We start from the raw sequence: 15,390 nt of genomic DNA on the forward strand, positions 1-15,390 counted from the left end.
TCATTCAAGTCAACATTCCTGGATGCCATGTTCTGTCCGTTCTAGTGACTTTAACTCTATGCTTGGGACCTCCCTGGACCTTCCAGAGGGGGTGTGGAACCATTGCAGCGCACACAGCATAGAAAACAGACTGAAACAGAGAGGGAATACCTGAAACTGTCCAATAAGAAACACACTTTTTATGCAACATGTTTTATTACATTTATTACTGGTGACCTAACAAATACATGACCCAGAAAACTACTGCTAAGAGAGGTGGAGGGGTGGAGAAAGCTTCCCTCAGTCCCAGCCACAGATAGGATACAGTAGTGAGAGAGGAAACCTTGCAGAACTCAGCAGGAGCAAATTGACCTTCTAGAGCTTCACACAACTTCACATAGCAAGCCCAAAGCAGACATAACAGGATGATGACAGAACACCAAGATATCAGTGTTACTTACAGTAGCAGGCCACTGTTGAACAATGATCAACTTCACGCCTCACTCCATAACCAACTGGTATACATAGAGAATCAAAATTGTATCTACTAGAGTTAGGATAAAGTTTAGAAACATTTGTTATGTTAAAGTAATTATTTACTTCTTTAATTTTCTTTATTCATTGTCTGCTGCTTTCATTGTCAGCTCTGTTGGAGTGACTGGTCAGGTCTTTGCACATGTAGCCTGCTAATGTAACAGTACAATGGCGCCATCTAGAGATTATATATTGGCAATGCATAGAGTACACGCATCTCGGTTACAAAGAGTAAATCTATTCAAACCAATGACACATTCCATTTCAGAAACAATAACTTCTTACATCCTCATTTCACTGAACAAGACCAGAAGTTGGTGCCTTGGAGGTGCCCTTTCATCTCCCACAGATAATTTATCCAATTATGAATTAGTCATCATACACAATGGAAAGCAGAGGTACGGTGATATAGACACTGTCTCACCTTTCTGCCTTGAGGGATTACTACACAACAGTTGTTTCCCATCAGGAGGAGTGTAACATACAGATGATGATGATCCATAGCATCATACTGTAAGAGAAATAGGTGTGGAAACACATCACAAAGAGGAAATCCCTGTTCCTCCTCCACAATCCACGTCTTCAGTTGAAGACCGACCCTTTTTACAATACTGTAAGTGGCAGTTGCTCTCTCCTCTTTCTCTCTATTGGACCGTTCACTATAATGACAGAGACAATGTCCTTGTGCCTGTTGTTAAGCCACCTGTTTCTGTTTACTTGATCTCTTTCGATCCCTCTCTCTCTCCCTTTCTCCCTCTCTCCCTGTCACGTAGAGTAGGCCAGAAGGCTAAACTGGATAACCTAACCTCTATCAAAATAAAAAAAGATGGCGGAACCGCAAAAGTTCTTCTGTGCAAAGGTGTTTATTTACAAGTGATTCCGGAACAAAAAACAACAGTACTGCCATCAACGTCTACCTTATGGGACAGCTTAAAAACAATGCTGCCCCATCCACAGCTCAATCCAAACTGCCTCTTTAGAGACTGGAGGAGAGGCTCCTTTTCCAGCATACCCGGAAGCTACAGAGATGGAGAGAGAGGAACAGAACAAACAAACAATGCGCTCATCCACAACATTGATAAGTATAATAATTATTGTATCTCTCAAATATGAACATTGACAAGTGTAAAATGCATGCACCAAGACAGAAGTTAATTTGTGTGTCGACCCACATTGTTAACTTATCTTATAATGGCGCAGGGAGGAGTGATGAATATGTGTGTGCGTTAAAGAACCAAATGCTGCCCGCGGCCAGTGACGGACTTCTACGTCACACTCCCTTTGTCCCTTTGTCCCTTTCTCCCTCTCTCCCTTTGTCCCTCTCTCCCTTTCTCCCTCTCTCCCTTTGTCCCTCTCTCCCTTTGTCCCTTTGTCCCTTTCTCCCTCTCTCCCTTTGTCCCTCTCTCCCTTTGTCCCTCTCTCCCTTTCTCCCTCTCTCCCTTTGTCCCTCTCTCCCTTTCTCCCTCTCTCCCTTTGTCCCTCTCTCCCTTTCTCCCTCTCTCCCTTTGTCCCTCTCTCCCTTTCTCCCTCTCTCCCTTTCTCCCTCTCTCCCTGTCTCCCTCTCTCCCTTTCTCCCTGTCTCTCTCTCTCCCTGTCTCCCTCTCTCCCTTTCTCCCTGTCTCTCTCTCTTCTCTTCCTCTAAAATGGGTCAGGGCGAACAGGTCATGGACCCATGCAATGTCTAGATACAGTATCATGACTTGATCCACCATCAGCTGTTGCGGTAGCGAATAGTGATGATGGTGATGACAGTGACATCACACCACAGGAAGACTGGCAGTGGGCCAACCCCTCCAGCCCCAGTGTCTACTAACTACACCCCTCACAGATGTTCCTTTTCCCTGTAGCACACCTGGTTTCTCCTCTCTTCACCAACAGTCATCCTTCACCTGGCTGTCTGTCTGTAAGCATTCCAGTTCTGACTGTTTTGTTTCTTTTTGAAAACACAATTGTACTGCCTGATGGAAAATGAGTCAGGAAAGACAAAAACTCAGAGAACTTGTGCTGATGTCCACCTGTTTATTTGTTATTGCTGTGCCTCGATTTGTCATCCATTAACCAGAATAGTCCTCCTCCTACTGTGGACAGAAAGGCGAGAAGCCAGACTGGAAGGAGAAAGACGATCCATACCTTTGTCACTTTCTTACCAAATGAATGGTACCACCTCTACATTTACATTTAAATTCTCATGGCGGGCCCTGAATTGTTACGGTGGTGCCCAGCCCCCTCTAGCCTCCCTGTAATTTGAACCATGACCTGGCTTCTCCCAGATGCGTGAGCGAGTTTGTGGAATAGTTTTAGAGATGCTTTCACTGAGGTACTCCGTCGTGCTTGGCTCCACTTGAACGTGGTTTGTTTTGTGATCGTTTCCTCTGGTAAACAAGCAGGCAGGGGGGGTTTAACAGCTCTTGAAGATATCCCATAAACATTTTAACTAGACCTGAGAGCATTTCCCTGGAGAGGAGAAAGATTTAGAGTGTAATGGTAAAGAATGTGAATTGTACAATTCAACATATTGTAGAAAAACATTTTATTTAAGGTTGTTTTGACAATGGAAATTTGGCTCTATTTCTCCCTTGCCTGAAACTAATTGTAGGGAAGGTCATTTAATTTAATTAGATTTGATTACTTGGACCCATTGAACTACCAGCGAGTTTAGGCCTATCTTACCCCAATGAAAATGAACGAAATTTGGATTCAGTTCATCTTTGCAATACTCCTCTGATCATTACTTTTATTACAGATTCTGTACCATGGTAGTGACTGATATGAACAATGACAATGTGATTTCATCAGATGACGGCAAGACAAAGCAAGATAAAGGATGACACCCAGCAAACCAACATTGGTTCTTCGAAAGGTCCCAGGACATTCGTTAGGTCGCGACAAATGTTCTCATAACACAAAGAAATGTCCAGTCGTGCTGATGATTATAGAATGCTTGTATAAAGCAATCGCCGGACACTGCAAGAACATCCCTAGAACACATTTAATCTGTTCCCAGAATGTTTCATTAGGTTGTGGGAAAAGTCTGGTGGGAACATTGTGGGGACGTCACAAAAGATATGTTCCCAAAACACAAAAACTGTTTACGGCCTGGTTTCCCAAGAACATCTTAAGGTTAGGTTCAAAGCCATAAGATGCTTTTGGGAAACCGGGCCCTACAATGTTTCTTTTAGGGTGCAAAAAAAGATTTACTTGATGTTACAAGAACATTCCTAGAACACATTTGGTCTGTTCTTTAAAGGTTCCCAGAATGTTTAATTAAGCTGTGGAAACAGTCAAGTGGGGACATAGTGAACATTGTGGGGACATGACAAAATATATTGTATGCCCCATAACAAAAAAACTGTCCAGGTGTTCGGGCGATTCTGCAATGTTTATTTTAGGGTGCAAAAACATTCACCTGATGGTACAAGAACATTCCCAGAACACATTTTGTCTGTTCTTTAAAGGTTCCCAGAATATTTATTTCGGTTGTGGGAACACTGTGGGGATATGACAAGAGAGTCTGGTATTTTGCGAGAATATTATTGTGATATACACATAGGTTGCAAAGAACATTCCCACAATGTTGCACAATGTAACACAATTTCCAAATGAGTCAGTTTTTATGATGTTCATACCATATTTGTTTTAGGTTCAACATAATATTCCATTGATGTTCACACAATATATATTTTATGTTGTCTTGGATGTCCTCAGAACATTTCAAGAACATAACAAATGTTACATTTAAGTCTTACCTAATATTACCACAACATTCTCAGCATGTAAATTTGTAGCTCCTTAAAGCATAAGAAACCAGATTGGAATACATCCCAATCATGTTGCTTTCCATATTAAATGGCAATTCATGTCATTTTAAAATCATTCATATGACACTTGAACAGGATTGAAACATCCAAACACAGCCATAGTTATTGTGACCTCGTGGTGTTTTATCCTCTCTGCTCCACCGGGGAAGATCTCTTACATCTTCTTTCAGTATATAGCCATGCCAGTATGGCCAATCACTAATTCCATGCTTCCTTTTTCGCCTTCTTAGACATAACTAATCCAGGGAAATACTGTTAGCTGGGTCATTCACCACCACTTCACCCATCCTCTTTATACAGAAGTATTCTTGGAGTTTCCCAAAATGCACCTAAAGACTCTCAGACCATGAGAAACAAGATTCTCTGGTCTGATGAAACCAAGATTGAACTCTTTGGCCTGAATGCCAAGCGTCAGGTCTCGAAGGAAACCTGGCTCCACCACTACGGTGAAGCATGGTGGTGGCAGCATTATTCTGGGGGGGATGTTATTCAGTGGAAGGGACTGGGAGACTAGTCAGGATTGAGGGAAAGATGAATGGAGTAAAGTACAGAGCGATCGTTGATGAAAACGTGCTCCAGAGCGCTCAGGACCTCAGACTGGGGCGAAGATTCACCTTCCAACAGGACAACGACCTTAAGCACACAGCCAAGTCAACACAGGAGTGGCTTCGGGGCAAGTGTCTGAAAGTCCTTGAGTGGCCCAGCTAGAGCCTGGACTTGAACCCGATCGAACATCTCTGGAGAGACCTGAAAATAGCTGTGCAGTGACGCTCCCCATCCAACCTGACAGAGCTTGAGAGGATCTGCAGAGAAGAATGGGAGAAACTACCCAAATACAGGTGTGCTAAGCTTGTAGCGTCATACCCAAGAAGACTAGAGGCTGTAATCACTGGCGAAGGTGCTTCACCAAAGTGCTGAGTAAAGGGTTTGAATACTTGTCAATGTCAATGATTTGCAATACATTGTGTGTAGATTGATGAGAGAGAAAAAACAATTTAATACATTTTAGAATAAACCTGTAATGTAACAAAATGTGGAAAAATTCAATGGGTCTGAATAGTTTCCGAATGCACTAAATATCTGTGCAAAATGAGTTTTGATTTAGAATGGATCATTATCATGCACCTGTCTCGAAGCAACAGGGGCAGGGGAAAAAATACATAACAATCTATGCACTTAAATAGTGAATGGAGGACGCTTTTCCCGTGGTTTTCATGCCAGCCAGGTAGACAATAATCCTGTTGTAAAGAGAAGCAATGTGCTTAATATTAGGAAAGTTGAGAAATAAATACAGTAAGCCTAGCCTATTACCTAGCCTGATGCGATCATCCTCTTTTTAATAGAGGTCACCACTCTGTTTTCTCACGCAATTGCATAGCCTATAGAAATATTGCGCAACATGAGCTCATGGCCTCTCATGGAGTGTTTGAATAGATTTTCGATTACATTTGCGTTGGTGTCAGAGTGATTAGAGGGAGAATAGAGTGCTGAGTACCAGGCAGTTAGCAAGTTTGGTAGGCTACTAATGACCATCAGCATCATAGCTTGGAGAAATCTAAATGCTGTGATAAAACGGTCATGTGGAATTTGACTGCCTTCATGACTCATGACCGCTGGTGTGGCGGTAATATGGTCACCGTAACAGCCCTATTCTGGAAACTTTAAAGAAATCAGAAAGGCTGTTCTGTCAAAAATTTTGCAACTTCAATGTTTTTTTGCACCCTGATAGAAACATTCTCTGAATGTTCAACTGGACAGTTGTATTGTTTTAGAAACGTATCTCTTGTCCCATTACCACAGTGTTCCCACAACCTAAAGAAACATTATGGGAACCTTTAAAGAACAGACGAAATGTGTGAATGTTTTCTGCACCCTAAAATAAACATTGTAGAATAATCCGCAGAACTGGACAGCTTTTGTGTTTTGGGAACATGTCTTTTGTGATGACCCCAAAATGTTCTCACCAGACTGATCCCACAACTTAATCAATCAATCAATCAATCAATCAATCAAATGTATTTATATAGCCCTTCTTACATCAGCTGATGTCACAAAGTGCTGTACAGAAACACAGCCTAAAACCCCAAACAGCAAGCAATGCATGTGTAGAAGCACAGTGGCTAGGAAAAACTCCCTAGAAAGGCCGGAACCTAGGAAAAAACCTAGAGAGGAACCAGGCCATGAGGGGTGGTCAGTCCTCTTCTGGCTGTGCAGGGTGGAGATTATAACAGAACATGGCCAAGATGTTCAAATGTTCATAGATGACCAGCAGGGTCCAATAATAATAATCACAGTAGTTGTAGAAGGGTGCAGCAAGTCAGCACCTCAGGAGTAAATGTCAGTTGGCTTTTCATAGCCGATCATTCAGATTATCTCTACCGCTCCTGCTGTCTCTAGAGAGTTGAAAACAGCAGGTCTGGGACAGGTAGCACGTCCGATGAACAGGTCAGGGTTCCATAGCCGCAGGCAGAACAGTTGAAGCTGGAGCAGCAGCATGGTCCTAGGGCTCAGGTCCTCCTCTGAAAGAGAGAGAGAGAGAGAGAGAGAGAGAGAGAGAGAGAGAGAGAGAGAGAAAGATAGTGATAGAGAGAGATAGAGAGAGAGAGAGAGAGAGAGAGAGAGAGATATCTTCAACCACCAACTTACCATCCTGAGACAAGACTGAGTGTAGCCCACGAAGATCGCCGCCACGGCACAACCCAAGGGGGGAGTGCCAACCCGGACAGGAAGATCACATCAGTGACTCAGCCCACTCAAGTGATGCACCCCTCCTAGATAACCTTCATTCTGCGAACCTTTAAAGAACAAACCAAATGTGTTCTGGGAACGTTCTTGCAACATCAGGAGAATATTTTATACAAACATTGTGTAATCATCAGCACGACTGGAGTTTTTGTGACATGGGAACATTTACCGCAAGCTAAGAAATGTTCTGGGAACTTTTGGGGAATGTTCTGTGGTGGTTGAATGTCAGAAGAACATTCCAAGAATAAATAAAAAAATAAATATAAAAAAATATATAAAGGTGTAATATGTTATCATCCTAACGTTAGATAAAAACCCTAACTAGAACTAAATGGGAATCTTAGCTAATGTTCTGGGAATGTTTCCAGTTTGCTGGGCAAGATCTTATTGAGTGACAGTTATTTTATTTTTTTTCACAGCTGCAGTTATCTCCCCTAACAACTCCCAGATTGGGATCTTTTGATTTCCTCTTTTTGAGTACATTCACCAGACCTTCCCTCATCTTGAGACAATGTACTCTTCCTCTGGCCTCCATTTTGTGATAGGCTAAGGTCTTGTCTCTCATGTTTTTAAACAGACAAACATTGTGGTTTTATGACTTATGATTTGCTATTGAACACGACTCTAGATCACTCCTGCCCTCCATCTTCATCCAAGTCATTGAGGATATGTGATTGAGTTATTGACTGAGAGGGGACCACTAAACTACTGTTTGCCTGTTTTAGTGAGCAACTCAAGGGACTCACACACACACTCCACGTGCACATGCACACTCTCTCTCTCTCTCTCTCACACACACACACACACACACACACACACACACACACACACACACACACACACACACACACACACACACACACACACACACACACACACACACACACACACACACACACACACACACACACACACACAGTGGTAGGATACACACACACACATATACACACACCCAGACACAGACACACGCACACACACACATATACACAAACACACCCCATCAGCCAGGCCGCGGCTGGGCCATTAATGGCTCAAGCATCAATCAGGGTTTACAGTAGCAGGATGGATCATGGGATCTCCCTGGTCAGCAGTTAACCCTGGTTTCTAGTGACCCACCAGGTGATAAATATTCTGACTGCACTTAGTTACTGCTGATGGATGATGTTGTGACCGCTAAATTAAGATTGAGGATATTAGGATTATTACTGCTCTGTTCCACTCTCTCCATCTTGACAGTGGGGATCTCTTAGCAACAGGCTAAACCTCTTACAAAAGGAAACAGTGAGGTGGAGAGCCATGGAGGACACCCTATGCACCCAAGGGGACCAAGAGGATTGAGTTAAGTCAATTAAGTGTCTCTCTCTTTCTCCTTACAATTTAAATTGTTCTCCTCTAATCAGGGACTGATTTAGACCTGGGACACCAGGTGTCTGCAATTAACTATCAGGTAGAACGGAAGACCATCAGGCTCCGGACCTCATAGGGTAAGAGTTGAGTGAGTACCCCTGCCCTAGAGCTCAGGGTCATTATACAGGAGGGGACAGAATCTCATTGTTCATACTCTCTACCAGTAGATGGCAACAACAGTTATATAACATCTATGGAACAGCCCTTAGCCGTGGTATATTGGCCATATACCACACCCCTCGTGCCTTATTGTTTAATGGAACAGCCATTGCTACATTAGTCAGGGCTACCTTAGGGAGAGATTATATTAATTGACCATAGAATGTTCATGCCATAGGCTACCCATAAAATCTGTGGAAATCTGCTTCTGGCTACACATACTGGCCTGTGAGTTCTTGCACATCGAAACAACATGTTGTCACAAATATCCTTGTTAATCAGACCTGTGGTATACACAGTAAAAAAATAAATAAAAATGTTGATTCAAAGCACACTTGTTAGGCAACTTGCTGCAATAGGATTGATTTTCTCAACAAACAAATTGATGAGGAGACACAACAAAGAATGTGTGTGACAATGTTGTTGAGAAAACTCACAATTCCATTGCAGCTGGTTGCCTTACAAATGTGTTTTGAATCAACATATTTGTACATTTTTTTTTACAGTGTAGTAGTGGTAGTGTGTGTCATTCTTGTACCGTGTGTCATACAGGTTCCACATACCAACCACACAGTAATTGCAGTGTGAAGATGTGGGGTTGACCACCCCAACCACCACCGAACTGACCTTTTCCTCCTCAGCTGCTGTTCAGGGGAAGTGCTCCAGGTTGAATGGAATCCACCATCAACACAGGAGCCACGGGCCTTCACCTCCACCCTTCAGACACACACACACACACAAACACACACACACACACACCCAGACACACACACACACACATACACATACACACACACACACACACACACACACACACACACACACACACACACACCCAGAAACACACACACACACACACACAGAAACACACACACACACACACGCACCCAGACACACACACACACACACATACACATACACACACACACACACACACACACACACACACACACACACACACACACACACACACACACACACACACACACACACACACACACACACACACACACACACACACACACACACACACACACACACACACACCCAGAAACACACACACACACACACTTCTGTCAGAGCAGACACACCCCTTGGTTACTGCATCAGACATACTGTACATAACTTGTGGTACTATAACACATAGCAAACAGACATGAGAAATGCACTATAAAACAAACAGAAGAGGAGTAGTATGATACACTACACTACGTAACTGTTGTTGAAGGAAGAAGAGTAGAGCTTTGATTCCCAGAGACATCAGCATGATGATGTAGGTACAGAACACTCTAAAATAATAAACTACAACTACTGCCATGTGGGTTGAAGACCATAGCAGGTTAACTGTGGTAAGTGTGCACATCACCCAAGCACATGGCACATGATTCACATGTTACATTCACCAGTTTACCAGTCACTCGAATTAAGTCATCTGAAGGGCATTACTGTTATTCTCTATTTCTGTTGTCACTTGTTCCACTTCAGCATCTCCTTTTGAAGTCAAAATAACCTCACAGTCACTGTGGAAAGTGAATAGGATCCTACCTACTTATTACAGCTAACACCAGTATGCCTTTTCATTTGATTTTAAACTCTACACACTGTTATCTTGATTTTCAACTCCCTTTCATTCCAAATGCCTGGTTTCAGGAAGTAGGACAAAGGGATTGTTGTGCTGCCCACTGTGATTCATAGGTGACACACTCAGTTGGTTAGTGTTCAAATTGTATCTCTTTATTTACGGCTGAGCGAGCCATTTTAACTTGACAAGCAGACTGAGTCAGTGGTCGTTCTTAGGGAGTGGAAATGTGGAATGTTAAATAGTTTTTCTAGTTTTCAACAGTTGCTTCAACAGCGATTTACACTGAGTGTACAAAACATTAAGGACACCTACTCTTCCCATGACATAGACTGGTAGTAGGTGGCAGGCACCCCGGTTTGTGTCAAGAACTGCTTGGTTTTTCACACTCAACAGTTTCCTGTGTATCAGTAAAGGTCCACCACCCAAATGACATCCAGACAACTTGACACAACTGTGGGAAGCATTGGAGTCGACATGGGCCAGCATCCCTGTGGAATGCTTTCTACACCTTGTGGAGGCCATTCCCAGACGAATTGAGGATGTTCTGAGGGCAGGGGGGTGGGGTGCAACTCAATATTAGGAAGGCGTTCTTCATTTTTTTATACACACAATATATAGGCTATTTTATTGACTTGTTATGACATAACGTAATTATTAACATACACTGCGGGGACCAAGCTAAAGACGAAACAGTCAAATGTACGGGTACCATCGATCAAACCCTATGAAATTCACCTGTGTGAACTCCCGCGCCTCACCACCTCTCGCAGCAGAGTAGTTTATAGAGGAGGAGCGCTACGAGAGCAGACAAAAAAACGGAGGGGGTTTGAATGCCAGTGTGCGTGATCTACACCTCACACTCATGAGTCACACTGGTCCGCATCTTGTAAAACGGATTGAGAAACGGTCTTCTTGTGTCTGAGTAAAGGACAAACTTTTGTATTCTTTGTGAAAATAAAGAGAAAGGGGCAGAGTATTCAAAGTCAAACGCATCTTTTGCATATCAATTTGTTATTCGGTGGTCAACAAGTCAATGCGCACAGTCTCTTGTGAGGAATCCTGAGTTGTGTAGCCTACTATGATTTGAAAGAAGAAACCCAAACATAACTGAGACAGTTGCCTAACTGACAGGTACGTTCTATTTTCGACTAATTTTAAATGTATACTTGGTTTAATAATGCTATTTAAGTTTGCTTTACTTTTAATTAGCCTACATAGGCCTATTAAAATTAGGCATCCACGAAACGCTCGTCAATATGCCTTTGCTCAGATGCGTATCAGAAAGCTAGCCAATACTGAATACTTTAATTTATTGATTAAATGATAGTATTGTCCTAATAGCCTACGTTTTGCAATGATAAGCTTACACTAACCAACATCTCCAGAATAGCCTCACAGAATGTTCCGCGGATTTCTCTCAACAGTTTCTCTCATGAATCATTTCCCTCTCTTTAAATAACGATATATCCTCTAAGATTATTGTTTATGAAATCTGTATTTACTTGTTACTTGCAATAACACCTCCCTTAAGAAATTAATTGTATCGGGACGGGACACGGGAGCAGGTGCGTGGTACATACAAAAAAAAGGCTCTTATCTAGAGCGACATACATTTTCCTACTTTTTGTACTGGTCTCCCGTGGGAATCGCCATTCTCTACCAACTGAGCCAGACGGGGACCAATAATGGTACAATAATATGGAGTCAATGAAATGTGTTTTCGTTCTTCACGCTTATTCATAAGTGTTAGTAAAAAAAAAAATAGTCATTCCTCTAGTATGTGCACATGCCACTTTGACTCCCATCCATCGTTGAAAATAGTTTTGCACGAGGGGCCCCCATTTCCTCTCCATCACTAGAATTGTATATATTTGTCTGTGATGACCCCAAGTGCCCTAAAATAGAAAATCAGAACTCTGGACTGATGGTCAATAATGTTATTACATTCTTATAAGGATGTAATGTTTTAGGGAGGTACAACTCATTGAGAAAACCCTTAGGTTCCAGGGGGTTAATCAATCACGTGTTTGTAGTAATCAAGAAAGGCTATGTAACATTATATTGATATAAACATAGTTTTCATAGCCTATAGTGGCTACATATGTATTGGCTACTGTGGAATCATCCATTTAAATATGATAGTGAGATTTATGAATTGTCTGGAAATATCAAGTACAAAACTGGCCTATAATAGAGAAACAACAACAATGTATTGTTAAACCAAAAAATATACTCCACTCAGGATATTAGGAAATTGTGCTAAGGGGGTTCTCTCCTTGCTGACCTCTCCTGCTGTTTTTGTTGTCTTCCCACCACTTGTACAAAATGTGCTGATATGGACCAAGCAGACGAATCCCTACATGCAAATATTCTGATTAACTGGGGTCTGAAATCTCTCTCTTTCTCCTCATCTATCTATCTATCTATCTATCTATCTATCTATCTATCTATCTATCTATCTATCTATCTATCTATCTATCTATCTATCTATCTATAGATCTATCTATCTATCTACCTACCTTCACCTACCTACCTACACCTACCTACCTACCTACCTACACCTACCTACCTACCTACCTACCTACCTACCTACCTACCTACCTACCTACCTACCTAGCTCTCTCTCTCTCTCTCTCTCTCTCTCTCTCTTTGTCTCTGATTAACTAGGGTCTGAAATATGTCTCTCTCTCTCTCTCTCTCTCTCTCTCTCTCTCTCTCTCTCTCTCTCTCTGACAGACCTTAAAAGCATTCCCCAGTGGATTGCCATTTTAGTGGCCTGCATTCCAACTATTTATCATTTTGTACAGCGCCCCACTCATAGTCCACCTGACTTGTTTTAATTGGGGTTCTAGCTACCACTCCTTTGGGGAAGTTTTCTAAACTTAGCTGTGTGGTTGGTTGGTTGCATCGCCCTACAGACCAGAGAGGGTTGCTGTATCCTCGGTGATTCACCCCATTGGGTCGCACTGTGGCCGGAATGGAACCAGAGATCTGGAATTTGGAACCACCGAAGTGGTACTGAGCGTTGCTCGGCCAGCACTGCAGAACACTACTGCAATAAAACGTTATTGTCCGTTGGTCAACATGAGTTTCACTGACTGGCTTGTTCACAATAATAGAGAGTCATAGTAGAAGTGCTGATGTGTTTGATATTGAAGTGGGGCTCCATAATGCTCCCAAGTCCTATCAGCATTTAGTGGCAGTGATTTCACTGACGTGGTGCTGTGGTGGAGTGAGTAGACCACGGCCTTAGTCCCTGGCACACAGTCCCATTTATGAGCCTGACAAAGAAATAGTGATCCCTCTTGTTTTTCTAATCCCTATTTTAATCAAGAGAATGCTCCTTTTTCTCCACACCTCTCTGTCTGAACACGTGAGGGAAATCTAGACGCCAACATTATTATGTTTGATGGTGTTTTCTTTGTGTTATTGTTATGAATGTCCCGAATAAGTCACCCCTCATTTTTTTACTTTCCTAACCTTAGTTGAATGAGATAATAAGTGACTCTGGATAAGCCTGTCTGCTAATTGACTAAAACACACAGTGTAATGTAACTTCTCTCTTTCTGTGGCTTATTTTGGAACAGGATGAAGAATAGCTACTTGTTGGACATCGTGATCATCCTCTGGGCTCTGTGCTCCTCGAAGGTGAGAGGTCAATGTGATGAACCGGCCGAGAACTCCAAGCTCAACCTCTCTGTGACCTACAACCTGCCCATCTTCGAGGCCGACTCCGCTATACAGAACCTGGTCACTTTCAAGGGGACGGTTTACGTTGGTGCTGTGAACAGGATCTATGCGCTGTCAGAGAACCTGACCAAGCTGTCGGAGTACTGGACCGGGCCAGTGTCAGAGGCTGGTGTCGAAAAGCAATGTGGCCCAAGTAGCCAGGATGGAGCTGCTGGCAAGCCCAACGCTGTGTTGGACAACAATAACATGGCCCTGCTGGTGGAGCGTTACTATGACGATGAGCTGTTCAGCTGCAGCTCTGCGGACGCCGGTGTCTGCCGTCGCCACCTGCTGGTGGAGAGAGGGAATGTTTACAAGGAGGTGAACTGTATGTATTCACCCAAGACAGATGATGGAGGACAGCAGGGCTGTCCCGACTGTGTTGCCAGCCCCCTGGGTTCCCGTGTGCTCAACATGGTGAGCGGAGGCGTGGTACGGTTCTTCGTAGGGAACTCGGAGATCACTGGAAGCGCTGGAACTGGAAGTCCGGCCCGCATGACCTCCAACCCCCAGGCCCAGCAGCCACAGCACCACACCATCTCAGTGCGTCAGATGAAAGAAACCCAAGATGGCTTCCGTTTCTTCTCCGACCAGTCCTACATGGACCTGGCCCCGGGCCTCCGCGGCGACCACCACCTGCGTTACGTCTACTCCTTCCAGAGCGGCAGCCACGCCTACTTCCTCACTGTGCAGCGTGAGGGCCGCAGCTCGCAGGTCTACCACACCCGCATCGTCCGCATGTGCGGCACCGACCCGGAGCTGCGGCGTTACGTGGAGATGCCCTTTGAGTGCATCCTGACGGAGAGGCGGCGGCGGCGGCACTTGGCCAGCGTCGAGGTGTTTAATGTCCTCCAGGCAGCCCATGTGGCCGAGGCGGGCAGCGAGCTGAGGCAGGAGATGGGGCTGAAGGAAAGGGAGGACGTGCTGTTTGCTGCCTTCGCCCGATCCAAGCCAGACTCCCCGGAACCCACGGCCAGCTCGGCCGTCTGTGTCATCTCACTGGCAGACGTCAACAACTTCTTCAAGGATTTCATCCAGAAGTGCCACACCAAGCAGCCATACCACTTCACCGGCTCCGAGGAGAAACGCTGCTACAACGGGGTAAGAACTGAATAATAATGCATTATGAAAGTTATGTGTTATAGAATCACTACAAATATGCTTCATCAGATTTGGTAAATATGTTTTGCACTGTAATGTAGTTGTAGTTAGAGTACTGTTCAAGGGTATTATGGTCATTAGGTTATTTTCAGGATTTAATTAGAGTTAGAGAATTTGCTTATGCAGCAACTACTGTATGTAGTTGACTTGGTCTTCACTTGGCTTCATGCCTCTCTTCTCCTCTTCTTTGTCTTCTCTTCTCTATCCATCCATCAGCATTGATGGGATCAATCGGTTAAATAATCTGATCAATAGGGACATGAATTGAACCGCCGA

General features: G+C 43.6%; 1 protein-coding gene across 1 annotated transcript in view; it reads left to right on the plus strand.

The window, feature by feature from the left end:
- The first annotated feature begins 11,050 nt into the window (after nt 1–11,050).
- Nucleotides 11,051–15,390, plus strand: part of met (MET proto-oncogene, receptor tyrosine kinase) — a 95,877-nt gene continuing 91,537 nt past the window's right edge. The window contains exons 1-2 of the mRNA XM_064929350.1: nt 11,051–11,355; nt 13,812–15,054. Of these exons, the coding sequence (XP_064785422.1) occupies nt 13,813–15,054 (1,242 nt within the window). The 5' untranslated portion in view covers nt 11,051–11,355; nt 13,812. The remainder of the gene's footprint in view (nt 11,356–13,811; nt 15,055–15,390) is intronic.

This window comes from Oncorhynchus masou, chromosome 22, assembly GCF_036934945.1.
Source record: "Oncorhynchus masou masou isolate Uvic2021 chromosome 22, UVic_Omas_1.1, whole genome shotgun sequence".
NCBI classification, from domain to species: Eukaryota; Metazoa; Chordata; class Actinopteri; order Salmoniformes; family Salmonidae; genus Oncorhynchus; species Oncorhynchus masou.